The sequence below is a fragment of the Brachycentrus maculatus genome, unplaced genomic scaffold (assembly GCF_059751285.1).
Source record: "Brachycentrus maculatus isolate JH-2025_06_01 unplaced genomic scaffold, ASM5975128v1 h1tg000315l, whole genome shotgun sequence".
NCBI classification, from domain to species: Eukaryota; Metazoa; Arthropoda; class Insecta; order Trichoptera; family Brachycentridae; genus Brachycentrus; species Brachycentrus maculatus.
The window spans coordinates 2,863,252-2,891,083 of NW_028281064.1; the positions used below are offsets into that span (position 1 = coordinate 2,863,252).

A 27,832-nucleotide genomic window follows, 5' to 3' on the forward strand; every position below is an offset into this window, starting at 1 on the left:
AAGTTCAAAAAATAGTCCTATCTCATTTATCAGTGAAATTTCTTGAGTTCTGGTTGTTGTTTTGTTCAGAGAGGTTATATAGTTATCGTGTCTTGTGAAAAAAACTTAATTTTTAATTTTAGTTCATAAAGTATAATTTTTTTTTGTAAACACAAGTGTTTTTTTTGAAAAGGACAAAATGGGAAAAAGTAAAGACATTTCTGAGGAAAAAAAGTCTAGTGTTATAGTGCTACTGAAATAAGAAATACTATCTAATAGAGAAATTTCAAAAAAAGAAAACGTTTCTCGTCAAACAGTGGACAGAATTTCAAAATCAATAAAAAATCAGTCACCCGCCACCAGCAATCGGCGAAAGAGCTGTCGTAGGATTAGAAAAACAACAACGAGGAATGATCGAAAAATCGTTCAAAGTGCCTTAGAAAACCGTAGTGCATCAGCAAAAACATTAAAAATAAAATTGGAAGAAGAGGGTATAAATATATCGGTATCAACACTGAGGCGACGTCTTTACGAAGTAAATCTGAAATGCAGGCGCCCTGTAAAAGTACCAAAATTGACACCACGAATGAAAGCGGATCGATTAAAATGGGCCAGGCTACATCGAAATTACTCGGTAGATGATTGGAAAAAGGTATTTATTTAAATTGAATTTTCAACATATCATTTTAGTAAATAAACTCATATATTTGAATTAAACTTAAATTTTCATTATTTTTCAGGTCATCTTTAGTGATGAGTGCCGGTTAGAAGCCGTGACAGAGAGCCGTCGATTCTTCAGGAGAACACCAATGGAACGTTACAATGAGGCCTGTGTGGTAAAAGTTATCAAACACCCCCCTGCAACAATGATATGGTCATGTATTATTAACAATTTACCTGGGCCGTTGTTTTTCGTGGAAGGAACAATGAACCAAAATTCCTATAAGCAGGTCCTCGAACGAATTTTATTGCCCTTCTACCATACACTCGACCCAACAGAAGGTCCATACACCTTCATGCAGGATGGGGCACCTTGCCACCGGGCTAAATCAATAATAAAATTTTTGTCTAAGAAAAATCTGCCTTTGCTCCCCTGGCCTGGAAATTCTCCGGACCTTAATCCTATAGAAAACGTATGGAGCATGTTAAAAAATAAGGTATACTCATTTCCAAATCCGACAGTAGACTGTCTAAAAAAAAATATTCAAAAAATTTGGTCAGAAGACGAAGAAATAAAAAACATGATAAAACAGTGCATTTTAAGTATGCCAAAAAGAATTGAGGCAGTTATTTCTGCCAAAGGTGGAAATACTAAATACTAACTATATTTATATGAAAATATATGCATAATTTAAGCGTAATAAAGTGTTCATGTGTAAATAAAATTCAATGTTGTTTTATTCAAGGTTTTCTCTGAGTTATTCCTGTTTGAATTGAGAAATTGCGCGAAATTCTGCGTGGCCCTAATTCATTGAGTAGATACTGTATATATATATATATATATATATATATATAAGACAAATGAATTACAATTGTGATTCACAATCACAGGCTTGATGGTTAGTTCGTTGATAATAAGTTGGTAGATGCTCAAATCTATTTGACAATTACCATGTGGTATGATTAAGTAATATATTATGCTAAATGTTTTGTAACATCGGGAATTTCGTAGTATTTCAGTAAGTCCCTGCAGTAATAAGTAAGGTAACTTTGAAATTATAAACTACAGGTATCTACATAACTCTTAAAATAACAAAACTTCTATAAACTTAGTCGGGAGAAAGATTTATTATGGTAAATAACATAATATAGGTTTTAATTTGTTCAGTTTAATTTTTCTATTACGTGACATATTTATTTCATCATCTCTTCTTCTTCAAACCCTTATTAACACCAACGCGGTGTTATCTTGATTGTTTACATATGAAGGAAAGGTGATCAGCTCTCTGCTTCAGGCACCAGTACAGGGTAATATTGAATCAATATTATAGTAAGAAAATCAATTATATTTATTTGACCCCCCCCCCTTGGAATCGAACCCGGGACCTCCAGTACGTTTGTGATTAACATTACTCTACGGAACGAAGGATATATCTGGGAGTTCCATAAATTAGAGTACCTAGTATGGTTGTCAATCATGGGTAGAATATGAATGTTTCACGTGTATAAAATGATCACTCAACCAGCATACGACAAATACTCAGACTTTTATATTATTATTCATCTACAGTATCGAACAGATTAATTTAAACAAAACATTTTTTCTGTTTTTCAACACCCTCTAAAAAAATGTTTTGGGGATGTTCCTCGTATTATGGACCAGGGATGCTTCTTTCAGTGATTGAGATGATGAATAGCGAGAAGTAATACCTAATTCTACTGGCAAAGATACTACTAGAGATACAAATACGAAGGTTGAATGGTAATGGAATATTTCAGCAGTATTTAACCCCCTGCCACAAATCCAAAAAAAATGAAATTTTTCACACAAAAACAATGAACTGTGTTGGACTGGTCAACAATTTGGCCAGACCTAATTGAAAATCGGCAATCTGTAAGAATCAGCTCTCCAAAATTGATTTCACTACGGTGAAAAAGCTCATTTTGTTCATAATTCAGGTATGATTTCGAGACGAAAAAATGGCATTCACGTGCCGAAACCTTATACAATAGATGCCAAGAAGAGTAAAATCTTTGATTGAGCCCAAATGAGATCATATTAAATAGTAATTTGTGATATAACTAATAAACAAAAGATTTTACAAAACGTTTTACGAAAATACAACAAAAAAAGTTTTGTTGTATTTTCAAATGAATCTGTTTGATACTGTACATTGAAATGTAAAAAAAAATATTGATTTACAGCGTTATTAATTGTTGAATACTTAAAACTATGGATGATTCAAAAGCATTTCTTTTTATTTTCTGCTTATGTAAATTTAAGAGAGTGCATTACACGTTTTTAAAAGCTTATATTAACGCAGCATGCTCCAATAACTTACATTATATACTCGTACACTACGTATCATGTTGTATTGTTGTCTCCCAGGGTGTTTTACATTTGAGAGCTTTTTAATGGCTTGTCACATTACAACCTCCTAGCAATCACTCTAACCTTAAAATGTTTACAATTTAAGGAATTGCTTTTGGTAGACATTGGCTTCATTTTAAACCTTTCTCATCTTATATCATTATGTTATTTTACTTTTAATTTATTATACTTTTATAAGAGAATTAAACGTCCTATGGCTAAACTTTTAAATATACATAAGTAGGTACTCGTAAAAATCAGTAGGTACGTGACCGGTTGCCTGAGAAGCCACACAGAAGTCCACGCATTTTTTTTTATAATATACATACTCTGTTTTTTTTTAGAATATATAATGAAAATATATTTGTGTAACTCCTTACCTTTCAGTACTCTTTTCTTTTAAAACCATTTATTTATTTCGAAGAAAAACTTATTTTTCCAATGCGAAAACGGTGCTTTAGGCAAAAATTCAATTATGTTTGCATTGAAAAATTAAATAAAATTAAATATTTTGTTTAAATGTTCCTTTCCCCTGAATCTATACTTATATCGTCTGCGTTTTCATATTAGACACGTCTCTCAGACTAAAAATCAGACGTCTATTACACTGTTGCATTATTATCCTGGTGCCAATATTCAAATCAAAACTTAGAGTAAATAATGTTAATTCTAATATATTTATATTTTTTCACCATGGTCACCCTATGAGAGTTTGGCATTCTTAACTGGTGACAACTCTACGCGGTGAATGTTTAGATTACTAGACCCAACCCTTATAAGATTGACACAAAAGAGACTGCACACGCTTGTCCATTTACTGTCATAGCGACCTGTTGAATAAACCGAATGCATCCTAATTACGAGTAATTATTACCGATACCCGAGCCCCGTAGTAAGTAGATACATAGTACACAGTAGTACTCATATTTTTCACTATCCTTTTTTTTATATTCAGACAACCTCAGAAAAAAATACGCACTCAAAAAGCCGCTACGAAATAAATAAATTATTTTGAGAAAAAGAATGTAAAATTAGAAAATTTCTCGAGCAGATCTTTGATGCCTTGGAGACACCTATCTTTTTGATTGCTTTGGGAATATTATGTGCTACGCGAAGTGGATTTTTAACATTACATAATTTTCAATCTGCATCTGTTAGAAGTAGATCACTAGTAGTAACTCACATAAGTATCTTGTATAAAAAAACTTATTTTTTATTTTACGTATTTAAATACGATACAATAGGAAAATGTTTTTGGTTATGTATAATTTAACAAGATGTAAACTGATAAAATTTGGGTCCAAATGGGATATTTTTTTAAACACGCGGATCAACAATTTTTCTGAAATAAAAATATGTTTTATTTCCCTATAGGACTGCATAAATAAAATATAGAATTCAAATATATTTTTTTATGGGTTAACATTTTTTGTAGCAACTTTTTCCAGCCAGAGGATGGATGGAAAAAGAATATAAATAATTAACAATAAATATAAACATAAACTTTATTTTTCTTACATATAAGTATAAATCTACCACAGATTTTCATTTACTTTATTTTTTATTTTATTTTATTTACATAAATTGTATACATTTCTTTTAAGAACAATTATAAACATATTTAAAAAGTAATTTATATTTGAAGCACAAAATTTTTATAATTAAAATGTAAAATCTTGGTTTTAAAATCACTATAAATATTTTATTAAAGCTTGATTATAATGTCTACCGGTTTCGAAGCTAACCGCTTCTTTATCAAGACTGATTAATACTAAAACACTATATACTTAACAATACTCAAAATATTTTGACGGCTAGGCAAAGGAGCTTGGGTAGATCTCAAGTGGCTTTATTTTGTATGATATAGACATAGTCTAAATAATAATTATTATTCTGAATTTGCCAATCATTTAATAGAAAAAAATCACTCATTTGATAAAAATAAAGGTCTAAATATATTACACACTTGCAACGGAGGACTTTAATTAGATTGTTAGAAAAATTAGAAATTAAAATGGAATAATTTACAACTAATAAATACTCAAGTAAACGAATTTTCTAAAAGTCCGTTATTAAATATGTTTCCAATCACTCAACATTCCTGATCCCTTTTGACTGTGACTGCTAATCAATACAGAAAAATAAAGCCACCTCTTTTGCCTGACTGTTAAAATATTTTGAGTATTGTTAAGGAGATGGTGTTTAAGTATTAATCAGTCTTGATAAAAAAGCGGTTAGCTTCGAAACCGGTAGACATTATAATTATGTTTTTAATAAAATATTTACAGTGATTTAAAAAAAAGTTACATTTTAATTACATTTAAAATATTTTTTGCAGAGACCCACCAAGCCACCTTGTGTATCTTGACGGTGGAGTTTGATTGCCACAATATTTACCACTTTATATACATAGTGTTTTGTTTGCTAATGATTATCACTCAAGTCTACTGATTGATGTACTTTATTAATTATTATCTCAGATTTAGTCTGCAAAATAAAAGAAACAAGAAATATACTAACAGTGGCATATACATATCGCTCACTCCTTTCAAGAACGTCATAAATCAAAAATTGTCGATTTTCAGTTGTGCATGTTTTCGGAATGCCCAGAAAATGTGCTTTATCCCAGCAAAAGTGGCATATTTTTAACATGATATTTACCCGCTACAGGGCAGAAAGTGTTGTTTTTGCATTTTAAAGAAAAGGTATTGTTTTATTATTTTTTTAAATATACTAAATATTTTTCAAATGGAGAAAAAACCTTCAGGTTTTACCTAAAAAGATCTGTTGCGCAGTAAAAAGTTCAAAAAGTGGCTTGATATTTATTTTTAATACATTGTATTATATTTTTAAACTTTAAAAACGTTCTCCTGAAAAATCAAGTATTTTGATTTATGACGTTCTTGAAAGGAGTGAGCGATATATAAATCAAACTGCTACCAACCAATACCAATGTAGTTCATACATACATACGTATGAATTCCGGAAAATTTAAAACAAGGATCAGGGAACATGAATTATATATGAGAAATAAAAAAAAATCAAAGATCACTAGCCATTTAATAGATAAATATCACACATATAATAACAATAACGTAGAAATCCTAAAATACAAAAAGTCATCAACTGCAACAATATTTTGAAACAGTAGAAATTGATAATATTATTTACAAATATGATAATAATATATATATATATATATATATATATATATATATATATATATATATATATATATATATATATATATATATATATATATATATATATATATATATATATATATATATATATATATATATATATATATATATATATATATATATATATATATATATATATATATATATATATATATATATATATATATATATATATATATATATATATATATATATATATATGTATATATGTATATATATATATATATATATATATATATATATATATATATATATATATATATATATATATATATATATATATATATATATATATATATATATATATATATATATATATATATATATATATATATATATATATATATATATATATATATATATATATATATATATATATATATATATATATATATATATATATATGACCCTTAATTAACAATATGACTGACTAAAGCCTCTCCCCTATTGTCATTGTTCCCACTGATAAAAAAATATAGATACAACTACTTCATCCTTCAAAGTTCCAAGGCCACAGCTCTAAAATTTTGACTTTGCTTCACATACCGTGTTTGGAAATGGTGCGGAATGCAAAATAGATTTTAAAAAATAGTGATATTTAACAAGTAAAATTTAAAATAATATAAATACAGCTTGTTTGTTAAATCACTCTTCCCTTAACACTAGCAGTATACTCTATTATAGAGGTAACTCAAACATTATATAACGCTCTCCTTATCATTCATCATTCACATTGTGTATGCTTTTAATATACAAAATACAAAAATTATATAATGCTCTCCTTATCATTCATCATTCACTTTGTGTATGCTTTTAATATAAAAATACAAAAATTATATGGTTTAGTAATACTGTATTTTTTATTTGTATTTTTAATTGGTAATAGTAACGAGTGAATTTGAAGGTGGTTTTCATAAAAAAAAAACATTCTTAATGATGCAAATTATACAGTTTTCAATGTTCTTTAAACTGGCAAAATACACAGTATATTTTATATATATATATATATATATATATATATATATATATATATATATATATATATATATATATATATATATATATATATATATATATATATATATATATATATATATATATATATATATATAAGTGTGGTTTTAAAAGTAAATTCAACTTTAAGTTTAATAGCTAAAAGCTTTAAATAATAGGGATCATTCAAACAGGGATTCTAGAGTTAACGTTTTTTGCCTGTATACCAATGATATGTTTTAACTAAACACTGTAAATGAACAAATAATAAATAAAACCCTTATCCGCACCCCAATGGTGCATAGGGCACTGCGTCATATAAACGCAGTGTTTTCTTGATCGTTTACACATGAAGGAAAGGTGATCGGCCCTCCGCTTCATGTACCAGTCCAGGGTAATATTGAATAAATAATACAGTGAAAAAATCACTCATATTTATTCATACCCCCCCTGGGAATCGAACCCGGGTCCTCCAGAACGGTAGCCGATCTTACTGACCATTACACTACGGAGGCGGACTAAATGAACAAATTTAATTAAAATATTTATAAGATATATGATAACAATTTATGACTACAACTATTGTCATATTTTAATATATGGCCGTAGGTAAATCTAGGTAATTACATTTTGAATTTTATGAAATAACTTCCTACACTACAGAAAAAACTTTATCATGCGTCCATGAAATCATCTATCACACAATATTAGAAAATTTAAACTAATGACTATCCATAAAAATCAATTATTTTCGTTCATCAAATGAAATTCTGAAAATATATCTGTTAAAATAAAAATATCAATTAGGAAAATAAATAATCTTACAGTAATTTGATTAATTGATTCGGCAGTCACTTTGTGGTAAAATCTATCCATTTTTATTTAATGTTTTTCACGGTAAACACCACTTTTTCTTAAAATCTACTATGATACGTGTTTCGATGCATTCTGCATCATTTTCAAAAACCGTATATGGTGTTTGAAAATGATGCGGAATGCATTGAAACAAGTGTCACAGTAGATTTTAAGAAATAGAGTTATTTACTAAGTAAAACATTAATAAAAAATCTTACAGTTTACTTTGAAATACTAAGATAAGATTAGATAACATTGCGTCACAAAATACGATTAAAAATGTAAGATTTTTTATATTAATATATAAAATCAAATTTATATATTACCCTAGACTGGTACCTGAGGCGGAGGGATGTTCATCTTTCCTTCATGTGTTAAGGACCAAGATTACTCTGTGTCAATGTGCTGCAGTGCCCTATGCACTATTAGGTGCAGATTAGGTTAGAAGAAGAAGAAGATATATGTATTTATGAAATTTTATCAAAGAAGATGAAAGTCTGAGCGGCCCATGGCTGGAGTATGCTATATACGTCACAAAATTATATATATATATATATATATATATATATATATATATATATATATATATATATATATATATATATATATATATATATATATATATATATATATATATATATATATATATATATATATATATATATATATATATATATATATATATATATATATATATATATATATATATATATATATATATATATATATATATATATATATATATATATATATATATATAAATATCCAAATCTATCAAGTATCAACTAACCTACAAAAGGAATCCAACAGTGCATGTATATGTTTTTCAAAAATAAATGCAATATGAATGTTAAATAATGGGCAGAATGGTTAATATTACACAAGTGTAAAATGTGATCACTCAAGCCATCCAAATGCCAGGTTGTAAGTCCTGGGATGCTCCACAACCACCATCTACCATCGTCTTTTATATATTTTTTTAAGGAATACCCTCCAAAGCGTCTACTTTCAATAAATTATCCGCAGGCAGGATACTAAGGATAGGGGAGGTAAATGTGAAGAATACATCACAAACACCCAGACCTTCTAACACAGGAAAGAAATCTTTCTTGAACTTATTTTGCAACTGGTGGGAATTGAACATTACTTGCCGTATAACTATCGTATACCTATAATATCTTCTTCGAACCGTCATCCGCACCCGATGGTGCATAGGGCACTGCATCATATAAATGCAGCCTAAAATACCTTTAATATCGTAAACATATAGTAAAAATTCTGGCATAAAGATCTTTTCACTGGGTGACTGCCGAATAAATCATTTTAGAAAAAAAAAATTATAATAAAAATTATAATGATAAAAATGTATGCTCTTATCATCAAGAAGGTAGCAACGTTTCAATAATTTTCATTCACTTAACTTTTTTAAGATAAATTGCCATTCTCAAGTTTGTTTTGAATTCTGGCATTTGGGAGTATCCGTCGTCACTTTTCTCTGAAACAATATAGTTGACATCCATACACAGTTTGATGAAATCAAATTCCTCTTCTTTCTTAGAAATTAGATCGCAAAGGGTTTGTATGAACCACGTGCCATTTAAAGGGTCACGATACGATACTAAACCAGAACCAGTGGCATAAAATATAAGTATATCCGACCTATCGGGGATGCTGAAACTTGGACCATCAGTTTCGATCGCCGGCAAGAGTGACTTTGGTAGCTTGTCTTCCCCCTGACAAGCTTGTAAAAAGAATAATTTTGGTTTCCCCGCAAGCTTGGGACACTTTGTAGCGTAAAACATTTTCTCTATGACTTCTACATCGATTTTCTCACCATCTGCTGCGAGAACCGCCCCGTTGACTCCATGAGATAAAATGCACAGAGCGAATATGCAGTGACTCTCTAGCACCATATTCGCACAGACGTTCCTCATTTCCAATAAAAGTTTATCCCGATTCAAGTCAGTATATACTTTGACGGAGAACCCTAAAGATTCTGCGGCAATCTTTAATTTTTTCACATCTGCATCGGAGCCCCACCGTTTATCGAAATCCTTTACGAGCTCAGGATTGGATTCATTTTTAAAATTTACTTGGTTGATTATTACAAACAATCCAATTTCTTTTCCTGAATAATCTATTTTATATTTCTTTTCCAGTGAAGTGTCACTCTTCACTCTTAAATTAGTCAAGCCTTTTTCCAGGAGCGTAGATATGTTCTGCGAGTGATTTTCCATGACAGATTTTGTCGATGCGCAATTATCAAAATGCGTTCCAATTTTTTGCAAATCATTTGCGTAAGTCGTTAACCCTAATTTCTGCAATACGGCACATAATTTCCCTACATCCGAAGGTTTGTTATCAGAAGTACTGCTAGTACCGCAGCACGTGTGCGTATCAAGTGGAATATAATTGCACGCATATAGCTTAAGAATGAAATGTTCTAAGCATTCAGAGTCCAAAAGATCGGAAGTTATATCCGGGCAATCTTGGAAGACGGCAGTGATAAATGCATTTGTTTCACTTTTCCCGAGGGACTCGCATAGATTATATAAAAACTTTTTCTTAGGGTGAATGAAGAGTGATGTATGTTTACAAGACGGTAAAAAGTGGTCTGTGAGCATTTTTAAATCGAGTCCCAATTTTTTGATATTGCTATTCGCTCGAATGATTAATAGCGCTTCAACTAACCGCTCCATCCAATGAGGTCCACTTTTTTGAGCCCAGTTGCTCAATAGATCAATGGAAACATTTTCTTTTACTTCGTGAGCTTTAGCAACGAGCAACATTTGTTGCTGGGCAACACGGATGTCGCAATAAAGCAAAAATATTAAAGATATTTTTTCATTTTTCCACAAATCTTTTTCCAAACAATCGAGTTGTGAAAAACTTATCGGATTGGGGAATAAACAATTACGCTGGTCTTTTTCCATTATTTAAAATAATGAACAACTATTTTCACGAAAACATAAAAATAGTAAACGGTGGATCTTCGTAACGAGCACAGACTAACTAATTACATATACGAATTACTAATTATTTATATTGTACAAGCACAAAAATTAATCAAATGACAGAGCAATGACTAATTTGAATGACACTGATGACAGATGATTCCATAGAACAAAGCAGCAAAGGCATGAATTGATAATAACCAAAGACTATTTATTTATGATAATAACCTAATAACGGATTTTTCTCCAATGGTAGGTAATTATCACGCAACATTCAAATTCAATTATGAGAATTTATTTAAAATCAATCCCCACGTTAGGGCGCCAAAAATTATCAAGCTCTTATTATTTTAAATTTTGAGTTAGGGTTTGTTGGAGTTGTAAGAACAATAAAGATGCGGTACATAAAGCATTCAAGTCTTTTAATTATCCTTCCGTTACTCAATTTCATCTTAGATAAAAGTTGGGTTCTTTCTTTCTTTTAGATATTTAAATTCACTAGGTTAGATGCAACTATCATTGCTGGTTTTAATATAAGGAAATACATGGCGAATAATCAACAACAATGAGAATAGTTGCTTCTCCTTCATCTCACCTATATTTGGTATCCAAGATGTGCCACGGGAAACGGATTGTTTCCGTCTTTTCATACGCATGGTTACGGAATTTGAGTTTTACCGGCTTCGAGAGAATCTTTAATGACTCTAAATTTTTTTCCATACCACCGCTATCCATGCTATTCTTATAACAACAAACCCCACCTCAATATTAGAAATTAAATAATCTATCAATATCACCAATATCCTATAAATAAATACAAACTAAAATAGTCTTTGCTGTAAGTGTAATAAAGTGCATATGTGCATATCAAGGTTTCAATATTTTCATACACGTTACACTGATATTGTTCTATCTAGCCACGGATTAAAGAAAAATTGACAATCTTTGCGAAAATCTATGTCAACCATCAACGGTCGAAATTGAATTTGAAACTTGTTTTATACATTTTGTAATTTTTATTTTAACGCCTTCGACGTTTATTTTATAAAGTTGTTATATGTCATTTTTGGATCACCATATTTCCAGTCGATTTAAGCTTTCTTGTCTATCACAGCGGAACATCTTTTGAATTCGGAAGATCTCCGATTCGCTTACAGATGGCTCAGTTTAATTATCTTAATGAAATCAATAGTCTAATATCATTGGATGGGCCCGTGACGAAGGGTCCGATGCCAAGGTGGCAGAAAAAAAACCTCGAGAATTCTAAAATAAACATGGCGAACATGAAGAATACCAACTCCAGTCTTCTGAATATGAGCTCCAATATATCATTCCAAAAGCTCTCGGTTTCTTCTAATCAGAGCATGAACTCGAGTTCCGCCAACGTGAAGTCTAGAAGTCCTTCCGAGAAGAAAAAGAAGACTCCTTCAAAGAGTAAGTCTCCAGGTCAGTCTGAATGTACTAGCCCTATTTTTTTACTAAAGTATTCATTGTTTATTTTATCTTCTTTTTTTTAAAAAAAACTTTCGTGTCACTCAGTTTTAAAAGCTTCCTTTTTCTTCTTCATCTTGGTGTAGGCCTTGTTGCCTGTTTTTAAGAGAGATTAGCCTCCTGAGATGTCGATTCCCAGCTATCGACCCATCTCTTTGGTGGTCTGCCCGGGGATCGTCTACCGTAGGGTTGGCCGTACAGTGCGATGTGGGGGAGTCTGGATGGTTCCATTCTCCTCACATGCGCATACCATTGTCTCCTTCGTTGCTTTCCCCACCTAACGGCATCTTCGATCTCGCATATTTCCCTGATCCTGACGTTTCTTATTCTATCTCGAAGACTCTTGCCAGATGTGGATGTTAGAGACTTCATTTCTGACACTAAGCGCGTTTTTTGTGCCAACTGTGCCCGCTCTACTGTCAATCCCATACGTCATGATGGGTCGGACACAAGTTTTGTAAATCTTGATTTTGCTGCCGATCTTCAACTCAGGATTTTTCCACAAAGCATTTTTCAGGCATCCTGAGATGGCTGCAGCCTAGTTTACTTGCCCCATCACTTCGCATCGCTGATCCGTTTGACCACACAAGTCCACACCCAGCTATTTAAACTTTTCCACCTGCTCTACTGAGACGCCATCCACAGTCACGCTACATCCCACTGGGATCAGAGAGAACACCATACTCTTAGTCTTTGTAGCGTATATAGTCATATTATATTTTTGACTAGCAAGATGAAATGTGTGCGAGAGAAGTTGCAGGTCCCCTCCACTCTCAGCGAATACAACAGTGTCATCAGCATAGCAGACAACATCGATGGTTTTATCTCCCAGTCTGTATCCTTTATGTAGTCCTTTAATGTCCTCCACAATCCCATCCATGATAAGATTGAAGAGGAATGGACTCAGACTGTCGCCCTGCCTCATCCCAGTACCGACTCTTACAGGATTTGAGAGTTTACCATCTACTTTGATTCTGGTGTTTGTGTTTGAGTTGAGTTGCCTGATTATGTTGACTATTTCCGGGAGCGCTCCTTTTTCAGCCAGTATTTGCGTTATATCATTAAGTCTGGCTCGGTCAAACGCCTTAGTGAGGTCAATAAAGCATACGAATGCAGGCTAGTTTTAAAAGCTATCAAATTTAGTAGGCCCGAATGGGTATGCTTTATTGACCTCACTAAGGCGTTTGACGGAACCAGACTTAACCCATCCGCATATCAGTTTTTTTTTCAAAACATGTATATAAAGACACCAATTGAATTTATCCCCGCAAGTAAGAAAGTTGCCCCGCCCGGAGGGGAGGTGATATGGGTTGTCAAACAAGGAGGCGCTAATATTTTGCACCTGATAAAACGAGAACAAACATAGAAATAATCTTTAATGCAGAAAAAGGTACCGCACGCTAAACATTTGATGTATTGAGGTATTATTTTGTGAAAATGGCGCCATATAAGTTATCCAAATTTATTATTATTATTATTAGTGCGCGGTCCAGCAGCCGACCAATGACACCGCGCGCGTGGCTGCGGCATCAACAGCGTTCAAATTCATCTCATAAAATTATAACTTTTACTGTTTTACCAATAAATATGGTACATATAACTATTATGCACGTATTTTATTGTGTGTCTAGATCAGAAATGTGATAAATTAACATGAAAACTTGAAAAAATAACTCAATAAAACATTACTCTTGGGATGTAAAGTTTTGATTTCTCACTGATTTTAGTTGATATTTCAATCAAAAGGATAATTCTATCCTTACAGGGACATCTTTGGTCAAGTGTCGTCAGTAAATTTGTATTAAAATTATAAGAATTAATGCATTACAAAAAGCTTTCTATACTGATTTGTAGATATCACACGAAAGTATCTTTATAATATGAACTACCACGAATGGGGGCGTGGCTTAAACGGCGGCTGATTTGCAAATGTAAAAACATACCTACCGCCAACGGTTGGCGGCCGATGGGTTAATAATATAACGCAAATATTGGCAGAAAGAGGAGCGCTCCCGGAAATAGTCAACATAATCAGGCAACTCAACTCAAACACAATCACCAGAATCAGAGCATACAGTCAACTCTCAAATCCTGTAAGAGTCGGTACTGGGATGAGGCAGGGCGACAGTCTGAGTCCATTCCTCTTCAATCTTATCATGAATGGGATCAAAAATACAACATGACTATATCAGTTATAAAGACTAAGAGCATCGTGTTTTCTCGGATCCCGGTGGGATGTAGCCTGACTGTGGATGGCGTCTTAGTAGAAAAGGTGGAAAAGTTCAAATATCTGTGTGATGGGGTAAGTAAACAAGGCTGCAGCCATCTCAGGATGCCTGAAAAATTATATATGGAAAAATCCTGAGATGAAGATCGCAAGCAAGAGATTGAAAGAAGATCAGACATCCTAGTCACAAAAAACGCGCTTAGAGTGTCAGAAATGAAGATTCTATGAAGCATATCTGGCAAGAGTAAAATACAGAATAAGGAACACCAGGGAAATATGTTAGATCGAAGATGTCGTTAGGTGGGGAAGGCAACGAAGGAGACAATGGTATGCGCATGTGAGGAGAATGGAACCATACAGGCTCCCCTACATTGCGCTGCACGGCCAACCCCAATGTAGACGACTCCCGGGCAGACCACCAAAGAGATGAATTGACAGCTCGACAGCTGGGAATCGACATCGCAGGAGGCTAACCCCTCTTAAAAACAGACCACAAGGCCTACACCAAGCAGTAGAAGAAGAAGAGAAGTTTCAAGAACCTGGGAAATAATGTCAAGTTGGCCAAGTTCCCTAATTTCATCTCTGATTTGAAAATAAAATCAGCAAATTAGTATATTTTCCTTCAGAAAAGTTTTAGTACACAATGTCATTTTCAGTCGTACAAAAGTAATTGACATATTCTTTTCTTTATTTGTAGGTAGAAGTTCTTCGACCCCGACCCCGAGAAAAGGATCCAAGACACCCAACAGTGGAGGAGCAGACAGGTTCATTCCCTCCCGCTCCAACTCCAATTTTGACTTGTGTCATTACATGGTGCGATTCTTTTATTTCTGATATGTTAACATCTGATGATGCACCACTACGTATAAACATTACCTTTTATTTCTGATATGTTGACATCTGATGATGCACCACTACATATAAACATTACCTTTTATTTCTGATATGTTGACATCTGATGATGCACCACTTCGTATAAACATTACCTTTTTCAATTCAATTTATTCAATAATAAATATATACATTACAAACTAACATTTAAGGCGTATACATTATAAAAACAAATTAAAAAGTAAGCAAGAAGACTCTTGTTAAATGTGTAGAAGAATCCCGCTTCGGAAGACTCCTTCGGACACATGGAATAGATCAATATCCAATGTGATATTGTTCAACATAGCGGTAGCTCTTCCTACAGGCATAACCATCGGCAGGTTGGTCCTGTGTATAGGAATGTGAAACAATCTATGCCGACGCTGTCTTAGGTAACTATCGGGAACGTATAGACCAATGCTCCGGATAATTTCAGGATTATCGATCATACCATACGCAACAATCGACAAAAATGCGTAATCAAATACACATTCCTTCTAGTCTCTAAACTATTGTAGCCAAGCATACCCTGGAGAAACTCAGTCGGGTAGAGCCAAGGATAATAGCCGTACTCTCTCATGTAGAGATACCTCAAAAACTTCTTTTGGACTTTCTCTACCATAAGAGAGTACTTAAGCTCGTGTGGCTCCCAAATCATCGAGCCACTCTCGAGTCTACTTCGCACCAAGGAGGTATAAAGAGTTCTCAGCACGCGGGTATTTTCGAATACCCTGGCAGTATGCAGAACAAATCCTAGAATTTTCAATGCATTACCACTGACTGCCTCTATGTGATCGTGAAATGTCACTCACAAACTCAATGTCAAATGTCACTCACAAAATGGGTACTCACAAACCTAACGCCCAGATCCCTAACATTCGACGCTCGCATCAGATTTTGGTCGTTCATTTTGTAGCAATAAAATAAAGTTTTTTGGGCCCTAGTGAAAGACGTGACCGAACACTTAGAAACATTAAACATTAGTTTGTTTCGTCTTCCCCATTCACATATATTTAATATATCTGCTTGGAAAAGATGAAAATCGTCAAAAGTTGTCACCTTTAAGAAAAGCTTTAGGTCATCCGCAAATAATAGAAACAGTGAGTTTAAAATTATATTCTTAATATTATTAATGAAAATTGAAAACAATAATGGATCCGGTTAGAGCCTTGCGGGACACCCGAGAAAGTATTGTAGGACTCTTGATGCAAATAGACCGTAGGAGACGTATTGGTTTCTGTTTTGAAGGTAGCTCGCCATTAATTTTAGCATACCATCCGAGAAACCGATCTCATACAGTTGGCATTATGGGAGTCATGTTAGTTATGTTACTTGTCCAGATGATGCAGAAAGCCTCGCAGGCGGAGGCAGAGGGCGAGGAGGAGAGCGGCACGGAGGCCCAGGAGGCCATGCGCCGCGCGCTGGCCGAGAACATGAACGCCCCTGTGCCGCAGGGCCAGCGCCTGCTGCAGTACACCTGCAAGGCCCCCGCCGCTCCGGAGGGACACCAAAACCCCCTTCGGGTGGTCTACTCGCAGGTATTACGCATTTGACACTCTCCTTGTCACTCATCCGCCACTGTGTGCAATACCACACTTACATATTCATGTGTTGAGATGTCGTAAATGTAATAATAATAATAATAATAGTAATAATTTATGTATTAATTTTAAATCAAACACAGATTTTTTGAGTCTACTAAGTTGTATTTTATTAACAAAAACACATAAAATAGACATTCGTTTGATAATGCCCTAACAAGGCGAAACAATTGTCACAATATAATTTTTTATGTGTTTTTGTTAATAAAATACAACTTAGTAGACTCAAAAAATCTGTGTTTGATTTCAAATTAATACATAAATTAAAATGGAGTTCTACAAATTAAACGCCAAATCAATAAATAAATAATAATAGTAATATTGAATCTTTATTCCAGCTTGACTTAAGTGGTGGGTGCAATACTTAGTCAGCCATATATGTTTTACAACATTTTTTTGTATATAAAATGAAATAAAAGTAATAATTAACAAATAAAAATAGTGAAAAGAAACGGTGAAAGAAAAAAAAAAAAAAATTTGGAGAGATGTAGATGAAGATTAGCTCGCTGGTAAACGCAGCACTGTGCTCCAGTGCCGCCACATGCTCAGCCCCCATCTGTGCTCCACAAGCTGCTTTATGATGAGGTTTAATGAAATGGTTACCTTCTCAGATGCAGAACAGTTGACCATGTACCAGTGGTCACAGATTAGCATCCTCTGCTGGAAGAGAGTTGTGTTAGGGCAGGAGTAACTGAACTGTCTCCCTAGGCCAGTGGTCTGCAAACTTATTAGCCACATATCGCTCACTCCTTTCAAGAACGTCATAAATCAAAAAACTTAATTTTTCAGGAGAACGTTTTTAAAGTTTAAAAATATAATACAATGTTTTAAAAATAAATATCTAGCCACTTATTGAACTTTTTACTACGCAACAGATCTTTTTAGGTAAAACCTGAAGATTTTTTCTCCATTTAAAAAATATTTAGTTTATTTAAAAAAATAATTAAACAATACATTTTCTTCAAAATGCAAAAACAACACTTTCTGCCCTGTAGCGGGTAAATATTAAGTTAAAAATATGCCTCTTTTTCTGGGATATAGTGCATTTTCTGGGCATTCCGAAAATATGCTCAACTGTGAATTCGCGATTTTTGATTTATGACGTTCTTGAAAGGAGTGAGCGATATGCACATTACAATGATTAAAATTTTATTTTCAACCCCCCCCCCCCGCTGGGAATACTCCTCCAGTACGGTAGCTAAACACGCTGACCATTACAGCTCCGACTCGGACATTACATTACACGCTGACCATTACATCATTTAGGTTTCTGAAACACCATGCCAACACTTCACATCTTATCTCTTGCAACTTGCATCCCTTTAGACTTGAAAAAGATAATTTACGATGTTGTCGATTTTATAATTTGGTGTATATATGGTGCACACTGTTAGTGAGGTGCCCTATTTATACTGTTACGGGAAAAATGAAAATTTTGATACATGACCGCAGTGGGACAAATCTAAAAACGAGTTATCCTAAAGTGTGGATAATTTTATCTATGTGCATACATATATCGGTGGTGTAATGGCAAAGGGGTATATCTGTCAAATTTTTCATTTTCTAAGTTTGTTCCATAAAACGTCTAAAATATTCCATAATCTAGTAAAATGATATAGCTGTAGTTGCAATACTTATTTAGTTTTTCAAAGATATGTGCGTATAAAAATACATAAAACAAATGAGTTATTTAATTTCACAAGTTTGTTTTTGCTCTCCTGTAAAACTTGGTCTCAGACAGATTTACCCCTTTGCCTTTACACTACTGATATATGTTACATATTTCTTTTTTTATTGTTTTTTTTTATTTATATACATTTATTTAAATCACAATTTAAACATATTTACAGCATTTTTCTTTTTGCAGAGACCCACCAAGCCACCTTGTGTCTTGTAGGTGGAGTTCTTTTATTTATTATCAGTATAGCCCTATATATATATATATCTATATAAGAGCGAGCAATGATCCAGTTATTCAGATTTGTCTTCACTGTTTGAAGATCACATTTATTGTATCTTATGTAATGTAAAAGTATTTATACATTTGCAGTCGAAAGCTCCCTCAACTGTTAAAGCAAATAGCAGATACATTCCGCAAGCTCCTGACAGAATCTTGGACGCTCCCGATATCATTGACGATTACTGTGAGTCCTTACTTAATCTATTTATTTTATACACATACATATGAACATAAAATAATGTAATATAAATGCCACATAATTAATTTTCAGCTAAAATAATTGCATTCCATGGCAATATTTTGTATTTCAAAAGAATCGTGTAGATGATGTATTAAAAAACCCTTTGTATATATGCAGAGTATGTTAAGTCCGCCTCCCGTTCTGGAGGTCCCGGGTTCGATTCCCAGGGGGGGTCTAATAAATACAAGTGATTTTTGCACTGTAATTTTTGTTCCATATTACCCTGGACTGGTACCTGAAGCGGAGGGCTGATCAACTTTCCTTCATGTGTAAACGATCAAGATAACATTGTGTTTATATGACGCAGTGCCCTATGCACCATTGGGGTGTGGATAAGGGTTTTATTATTATTATTATGTTAAATTAAATTTTTCTCCCGACTGGATAATGCACTATTTGTGTGAATAAATTTGGAATTTCTTTTAGATTGAAAATTATTGAAAAAAGGAAAAAAATATGCAAAAATTAGGTGTTTTTGTGTACATAGTTTGAACACCCATAAAATTTGGTACATATTGGCATATGAAATATCTTTTTTATCAAAGACACTACGATGATCATTCTCAAGACCATAAAATTGGCTGCCCTTGAAATAGATGAAAGTCGTCTAGAACATTAATCCGCAAAGTGTGTGCCGCGGCACACTGGTGTACTGTGGAAAAAAGTCTAGTTTTGTGAAAATAACTCAATTGCTCCAAATTTTTATTGCCTGTGCTCAGTTAAGTAGGCTCACATTTCGCATTAAACATAATATGTTAAATATGTTACCATAATATGGTAAGTATGCACCTGAAATTTCTTAATTTGGTTGGTGTACCTTGAATAGAAAAAGTTTGCAGAACACTGGTCAAGAGGAATTCAATTCCAAAGAATTCATTGATGCTACAGAAAGGTAGCATGATTCAAAGGCACGGCCTAGGTGACGCTGCCCATGAAGAATATGTTGTCATAGAAAGTCCTACATTCTGAGGAAGAGGAGATCTAACCCCAAGGGTTGTGGTAGTAAAAAAATCTTCTTTTTCTTCTTCTTTATGTAGATCCTAGGGATCTGTTTGTGCCTTCGCATGTCGCTCTTGGGATGTCGACTCCCAGCTGTCTTTCCATCTTTTCGGGGGTCTGCGTCCTTCAGGGTTGCCTTGGAGGGCGATACGTGGAAGTCTGTCTTCTGACATTCTGTTTTTATGTTCCTTCCAGTATCGCCTTCTTTGTCGTCCCCACCTCACGATATCCTCCGTCTTACACATGCTTCGAATGTCGGTATTTCTTACTCGGTCTCGCAATGTGTTTACGGCTATGGATCGGAGAGTCTTCATTTCGGAGGTTCGAGATTTTGTAAAAAAATCAATTTGATTAAACTTGTGGTTATAAGAGTGCGTTAGGCCAGATTTGTATTGTTTCCAGATTTGAACCTGTTGGATTGGAGTGCATCCAATATGCTGGCGGTGGCGCTAGGAAATGCGGTGTACCTGTGGAATGCGGGCACCGGCATCATACAGCAACTGCTCTCGTTGGACGGCTCGGAGCACGTGTGCTCGCTGGCGTGGGTCCAGGGCGGCGGATCCCACCTCGCCGTCGGGGTCACCAACGGCACCACCGAGCTCTGGGACACGGAGCAGATCAAGCGACTGAGGGTAACATTTTGAAATCTACAAAAACATTTCATAGTATTCAAATTTTTTAATTTTTTGGGGACCCCAAAATGAGTAGGGTAAACGGCTAGAGTAGGGGTCAGCAACCTCTTGGACCAAATGAGCCAAACGTGAGTAGCAAAACGGTTTGGAAATTTTTGGGAAGCCAAGTTCTAATTTACAATAATTTAATTGAATATTTTGAATGTTTAAAGGAACCTACAAGTATTTTAGGTAACAGATTTTTAATCAGAGATACTTTTTGTGCACATTTTTACATCTATCATAGATTTATAAATCAGCCCGAAAAAGATTTGAATACCGCCTTTTTCTATTAAAATAAACAATAAAAATAAATAATAAAGTTTTTTTTAAATATCTGTTACTCAAAATTTTATAAAGGTACCTTCAAACATTCAACGATTTGTGTATTTTATTGTGCTTTTTTGATTTTGATGTAAAGATGACAGAATAAAACTTAAGTACATATTTAAAAGTTTTAATTTCTTTTATGCAAAGAAAAATGTCATTTTGAATTTGACAAAGAAAGAGGCACACAAATCACTTAAAGAGCCACATGTGGCTCGCGAGCCACACGTTGCCAACCACTGGGCTAGAGGCATTTGAGATGTGGATGCATCGAAGAATGCTTCAAATACCCTGGACGGACATTGTCAGCAATACGAGAGTTCTCCAAAGCGCCAGAGATTTCCAACTTAACAACTTTTGACAGATTATGTTAAACATAGACGTTATTATGTATTTTCAATTTTCTACCAATTGCTGCCATTGGCCAAAAAAAATTTTTTATTTTAACATAACATTGTTTGCAAGTAGACTACTGATAAATCATTTTTACTTCAATATAAAACAAATTTCTCTAACCCTGTTTCTGTGAAAGTTTATTAGGTGCCTAAAAATGGTGTGTTTAACAATGTTAACATGTGTTATATTCATTGATTTATTTATAATTTATTTGCTGTAATCATTATCTCAGCCTTGCATAATTTCTCTATATCATAAATATTATTTATGGATAGATTGTTCGACGATTGCTGTTACTTGATTTTTTCCGTGAAAAACCTTTGGAAATTTTACCTGTCTCGCAGTTCTCATAAGGTTATTTTTTTTAAATCTTCCAGATAATGGAGGGTCACGTTGGGCGTGTTGGATCACTAGCTTGGAATACTTACATTCTATCCTCTGGTAGTAGATCTGGGACCATTGTTCACCACGATGTCAGACAGAGAGATCACATTGTCTCCACGGTAAATGGACATTCGCAAGAGGTAATAATACTTTCTTTTCTGATTAAATTTACTTTTGTTAGTATAGCTGTAAAAATAGAACTTATCCTCCATGTAATGAATGATGCTCTTCCGATAATAACTATTTTATAGAATGTGAAATTTTCGCAATGTCTGAGACTCATTGCTTTACTCGACAAAAACCAAGTGTCTTCTCTTTAACGCCTGCATTCTAACAGTGCTGCTGTATGGGTGTGAGTCGTGGCACCTCACCAAAGCTCAAAGCAAGAAACTAGCAAGTTTTGAAAAAAGGTGCCTGAGGCGAATACTGGGTGTAAAGTGATATGACTTCGTCAGGAATGAGGATGTGAGGAGAAGACCCCACAGGCCCTCATACTGGAAGTCCTGAAGAGGAGAAGGTAGACATTGTTGAGGATTCTGGCGCCCCGGAAGGCCGCTGAAGACCATTCACCGACTATACTCAACGGAACTTCGAGATGATCTCGAGGGAAGCCAAGGAGATGGCGCACAGAGTGACTTGGAGATGTCTCGTGTTAGCCATATGCTCCACCTAGGAAGCTATACCCTTAATGTGTTTTACCTTGTATATATTGGACACAAATTATATTTATTAGGTTTTCATTGTTTAGACTTGTCTACTCATGCTGATTTCCAATTTCCCTCTTTCTTCACTTTCGCTGTCACATTCTTGTGTTACTTGCCTTATTATGTCATTGTCATTTCTTATTACTACTGGAAACAAGAAAAGAAATCTCGTATTTTTTAAAGAAATCACTTTTTTTTTAAAGGCAGTGAACGTGTTATGGTAGGGACTGACGGGAGCCTTTTTGTTGCATAACACGTTACAATGTAAGCATTCGTATAGTCAGTACGGTGAGCCAAGCGCTCCATCCATAGTCGGAGTGCTCACCGCGAGCGATGTTACGACGTTATGTTACGACGAATTTCTCCGGTCAGTCCCCACCTTTAAAGGACCACTGGGCGGCTAAAGGTTATTTTGTATCAGGTGTGCGGGCTGAAGTGGTCGCCGGACGGCAGGTATCTGGCGTCGGGCGGCAACGACAACCTACTGAACGTGTGGGCCGTGGCGGGTGGGGAGCACCACGCGCAGGCGCAGCCGCTGCACAGCTTCAACCAGCACATGGCGGCCGTCAAGGGGCTGGCTTGGTGCCCCTGGAGCGCCGGCGTGCTGGCCTCGGGCGGCGGCACCGCGGACCGCACCATCCGCATCTGGAACGTCAACACGGGCGCCAACATCAACACCGTGGACGCCAAGTCCCAGGTTACTTTACTACTAACCTATGCAATAGGAGCTCTTATCGCAAACCCATACTTTTGATCCTAGTATGTGGTATTAATAATAATATTAACCACTTAATATCATTAAGGTAGGGTTTTCTTACATTGAAATAAAAGGAGAATTTGTTTCTTATTTTGCTTGCATGCAATTTGCGCGAATTTTTTTTGCCAGTCATCGTTCTGCATTGGTCACGTCCACGTGTTGATATCATTACGTTACAGAAACAAAATTCTCTCAATTTCTCTATTAATTTTTGTAATAGTAAAGATCAGAGGTATGTTTCCTATGCAATAACAAAAAAAACAGCTATACGCAAACGTAGGAAACTCCCTGATAATTTGAATAAAAAAAAAATTTGTGTTATTATTTACATAAATATTTCAATTTCATACACTTTCTGTGAGCCTAAGCGGCTCATTATTAGAAATAGGTATCAAATTGTAGTAGAGTGGGTTCAAACCGAGAAAGTCAACTTAAGAGTCCGCGACACTAACCACGGGACCACAGCCCGATACCCAATTGATTTTTTTTGGGTCAAGAGTCGTGGAGTTGGAGTTGTGTTGTTGGTAAATATAGATATCGAAGTCATATTTTTTTTCGGACTCCACAGCCCTGGTAAAAGCTATAAAATATTGGTTGATACTCCATATTTATTCCACATTTGATAAGATGGCCTTTATTCAATTAATATAAATGCTAACTATTCACTTTGTCAGGTCTGCTCTATCCTCTGGTCGCACACGTACAAGGAGCTGATCTCCGGGCACGGCTACGCCAACAACCAGCTCATCATATGGAAGTACCCGCTCATGAGCAGGGTGGCGGAGCTCACGGGGCACACGGCCAGGGTGCTGCACCTCGCCATGTCGCCCGACGGCACCACCGTCCTCAGCGCGGGAGCTGACGAGACCCTCCGGTACAGCATTCACTTGTCTTTATTTATTTTTTGTTTGTTTTGATCTTACGTCATTTCTCCAGAATCTTATATACAAAACAGTGGAACCTCTCATATCGAGTAATTCGCATAGCGAGTGACAAAAAAAAGTGAAAAAAAAAGTTGCTCCCTTAACAAGTGACATTTCTCATAGCGAGTTACAGAGAAAGGTCTAGTCCGTTTTACACGACATTAACTTGTGAGCTGGGACTTCCGCGCCAGTCTAAATCTAAAAATATTTCACCTAACTAGTAAGATTTTGAAACAAATTATGTTCGTTATGAGAGGTTCTACTGTATTTGTATTTGTATTCCTTATTTTTTTGTTACTTTTATTTGTATTTCAGGTTTGTGGTTAATTTATTTTTATTTTTTATAGACTATGGAAATGTTTTGTTCCCGATCCGTCCAAGAGCAAGAAACCCCAAGAAGTGACCGTTGCAAAGAGCATATTCAAGCAAAGTATTCGATGAATTTTTTTTAAAATAAACTGACACTTTTTAGCTATTATGCAATAGCATTTTTTTAAATTTAGAGGATTCATTGAAACACATCAATTCCATTTTGCTCTTTCTTAAACAATATCTTCAACAGTTATAATTAAAAGCAATCCATGGAACATACTGTTGAAAAATGCCTTGTAATTTAATAATAATGAACACACAACAAATGTGACATTAGTTCCTTGAGGCGAGTTAAAGAAATAAGTATTTTTTTTTAACCCTTTGATTAGCAGGACTTTTCGGGTTACTATGCCAGAAAAACCACGATTTAAACATGAATAATTCAAAAGTTAAAGTTGTTTGATAATTTATAAATTTTCTGTGTCATTGTTTTATCTTCGACATGACGAAAATCTCTCGGATTTTATTTAACTAAATGTATGCAACGTTTTAAAAATTCACCAATTAAATGACTAACAAGTAAATGCTGCTCGCTTAATTTCCGTCTCCTTTTTATCCCGTACGTATAACACTGGAGATCAAATGACTTAACAATTTTTTTTTTTTAATAATGCAGTACATGTATTTTATTTGTATCAATTTATTGCATATTGCTTATTAACCTTGACATGTAAAAATGTATATTTTTTAATAATATCAGAGCTTTACACAACTTACTTTTTGCGGAAACAAAATTGGTTTAATGTTCTTGGTTTTTCTCATTTCCCTTAGTATTTTTGTAACTTCAATTGTTGTAATTTTACAGCAGTAAGATGTAAATGAACAAAAATTCTAAATTTCGATGTGTAACTTATTTAAATAAAAAACATAATATGAATGGAAAATTTTTGAACAACCCTGAAAGAATCCCTAACATACTGTCCAAAATGTATCTGATACTTTTATAAATCATGACATCGGATTCAACGGATCCAGTATTTCTTGCTAGAGTACCGAAAGCCGATATATCGGATTTTGGTACCAAAAGGTTTTAAAAGAAATCATTGAATCCTCTAATTATTTTGACGTAATTAATGATTGATATTTATCTTTGTGTTTTGTTTGTTTATTGACATAACGTTTGTATTTTTATTTGATGTAAACATTTTTACCATTGTACTTTTAATTTTATTTTTAACTTTTTTTTTTATTAATAACTTTACAGTAATGATTATTTTATAGTAGAAAACTGCACCTTTTTTATTCACACACATGCATATTTATTTAATGTTTTGAAATAATGTTTTTAAACAATGAAATAATGTTTTACCAGCATATGAACGATCTCAAAAATATTTATCTTATTCACAATGAATACTTGAATATTGACTGCTTAAATGTGAGATAATCTCACTTATAATATATATAACATTTAAAAAAATTATTTAATGCAATTTATTTTTATTTTTTTATATAATATGTAGTAGTTTTGCACCCTAGGGACATTTACAAACAAACTGAAATAAATGTTAATTTTTTATAGTAAATAATATAATATATTTGTATGAGTTTTTTGTCTTTGTTTAAGTTGTTATTAATCAAAACAATTAATATTTTTTAAAGTCTTCTTCTTCCTGGCTCTATCCCAACTTATTGTCTTCGTAGACTGCTGGGGTCAGCTCGCCTCATTCTCAAGTTGTAGGTCCTATCATATACAACGTCAATAAGGCCATGCCTTCGAATCATGTTATATTTCTGTAGCACCCATGAATTTTTTGGTCTTCCTCTAGATGTCTTTCGAGGAAGATCCATGGCGATCGCCTGGTTTACAATATGTTCAGGTTCTCTATTTTATGTGCCCATACCATCTCAATTGCCTTTCCTCTACCTTAAATTTGATGTCAGTTACACCCAGTGAATGCGTGAACTCTTAATATTTTAAATAAGTCATATGTATAAATGTTTATTTGTGTTCAATAGATTTGCAACTTGAATATGTAATTCTTTATTTAAGCACTTTGAGATGTCACTCGTGTAAAATGCACTATGCACAAAAAAATTAAGCTAAGAGGTATTTAAAAAATGTATTTCTACATTGATATTGCTTCTGAGCAATAAGCCCGCCAATGTGCACTGATTATGTACCAGAATTTTAATAAATTAAATTATTTGGAAGAGGTCCGTAACAAAGTATACTTCATTAATTGATTCCGCAGTCACTTTGTGGTAAAATGTATCCATTTTTAATTTAAGATTTACTTAGTAAATATCACTATTTCTTAAAATCTATTGTGACACGTGTTTTGATGCATTCCACATGTTTGAAAATGATGCGTCACAATAGATTTTAAGAAATAGTGACATATATATTTACTAAGTAAAACTTAAAATAAAAATTATTCTTCATTAATTTATTATTTTTTGCATGAGATATGATATGTAATTTTATTCAAATTGTAATTAATCATTTATATATTGTGTTCTCATAATTTTTAATGTTTAATTTTTCATACATTTAATTTATTCTTGCATTTTGATATTACTAAAATTAATGAAATGTGTTATGTTTATACATAAGTATGTAATAAAGAGTTTTCAATAATTCACTTGTTTCATTAAGGCGGGATGGGATAATCGATAATCCGGAACTAAATTTTCTTTACACCCAGGTAACATTTACAGCACCTTTACTGTTTCGTCTTATTACATAGACATTATCAAACACTGACTAATCGTTGGTATTTCAGAAGACGAAACGCGTCACATATTATCAAATATATGTAAATAAAAATAGAATTCAATCCAATAATCTTGTTTAATTTTGGATATACATATCGCTGAGTCCTTTCAAGAACGTCATAAATCAAAAAACTTGATTTTTCAGGAGAATGTTTTTAATGCTTTAAAATATAATA

General features: G+C 33.7%; 2 protein-coding genes across 3 annotated transcripts; one reads left to right on the forward strand and one right to left on the reverse strand.

The window, feature by feature from the left end:
- Positions 1 to 8,830: 8,830 nt before the first annotated feature.
- LOC148304487 (caspase-8-like) lies at positions 8,831 to 11,154 on the reverse strand. The gene has a single exon (XM_088268152.1). The coding sequence runs from the start codon at positions 10,992 to 10,994 to the stop codon at positions 9,474 to 9,476; it is 1,521 nt and encodes a 506-aa protein (XP_088124278.1). The 5' UTR covers positions 10,995 to 11,154; the 3' UTR covers positions 8,831 to 9,473.
- An 800-nt stretch (positions 11,155 to 11,954) lies between these two features.
- On the forward strand, positions 11,955 to 27,513 carry LOC148304488 (cell division cycle protein 20 homolog). 2 transcript variants are annotated; one of them, XM_088268221.1, is made up of 9 exons: positions 11,955 to 12,461; positions 15,431 to 15,546; positions 16,944 to 17,141; positions 19,255 to 19,348; positions 20,807 to 21,036; positions 22,176 to 22,322; positions 23,308 to 23,583; positions 24,318 to 24,517; positions 24,914 to 27,513. In XM_088268221.1, exons 1-9 carry the CDS (start codon positions 12,173 to 12,175, stop codon positions 25,005 to 25,007), a joined length of 1,644 nt encoding a protein of 547 aa, XP_088124347.1. In that variant the 5' UTR covers positions 11,955 to 12,172; the 3' UTR covers positions 25,008 to 27,513. The 2 variants fall into 2 exon arrangements, with proteins under 2 accessions (XP_088124347.1, XP_088124348.1); XM_088268222.1 differs by having other exon boundaries at positions 11,955 to 12,449.
- The last annotated feature ends 319 nt before the right edge of the window (positions 27,514 to 27,832 follow it).

Excerpts from the sequence above, each read along its gene's own strand:
- LOC148304487 (XM_088268152.1), bottom strand. The coding sequence starts at position 10,994 with ATGGAAAAAGACCAGCGTAATTGTTTATTCCCCAATCCGATAAGTTTT.
- LOC148304488 (XM_088268221.1), top strand. The coding sequence starts at position 12,173 with ATGGCTCAGTTTAATTATCTTAATGAAATCAATAGTCTAATATCATTG. Across the intron at positions 17,142-19,254 it reads TTCGGGTGGTCTACTCGCAG|TCGAAAGCTCCCTCAACTGT; the intron begins GTATTACGCATT and ends ATACATTTGCAG. Across the intron at positions 24,518-24,913 it reads GGAGCTGACGAGACCCTCCG|ACTATGGAAATGTTTTGTTC; the intron begins GTACAGCATTCA and ends TATTTTTTATAG.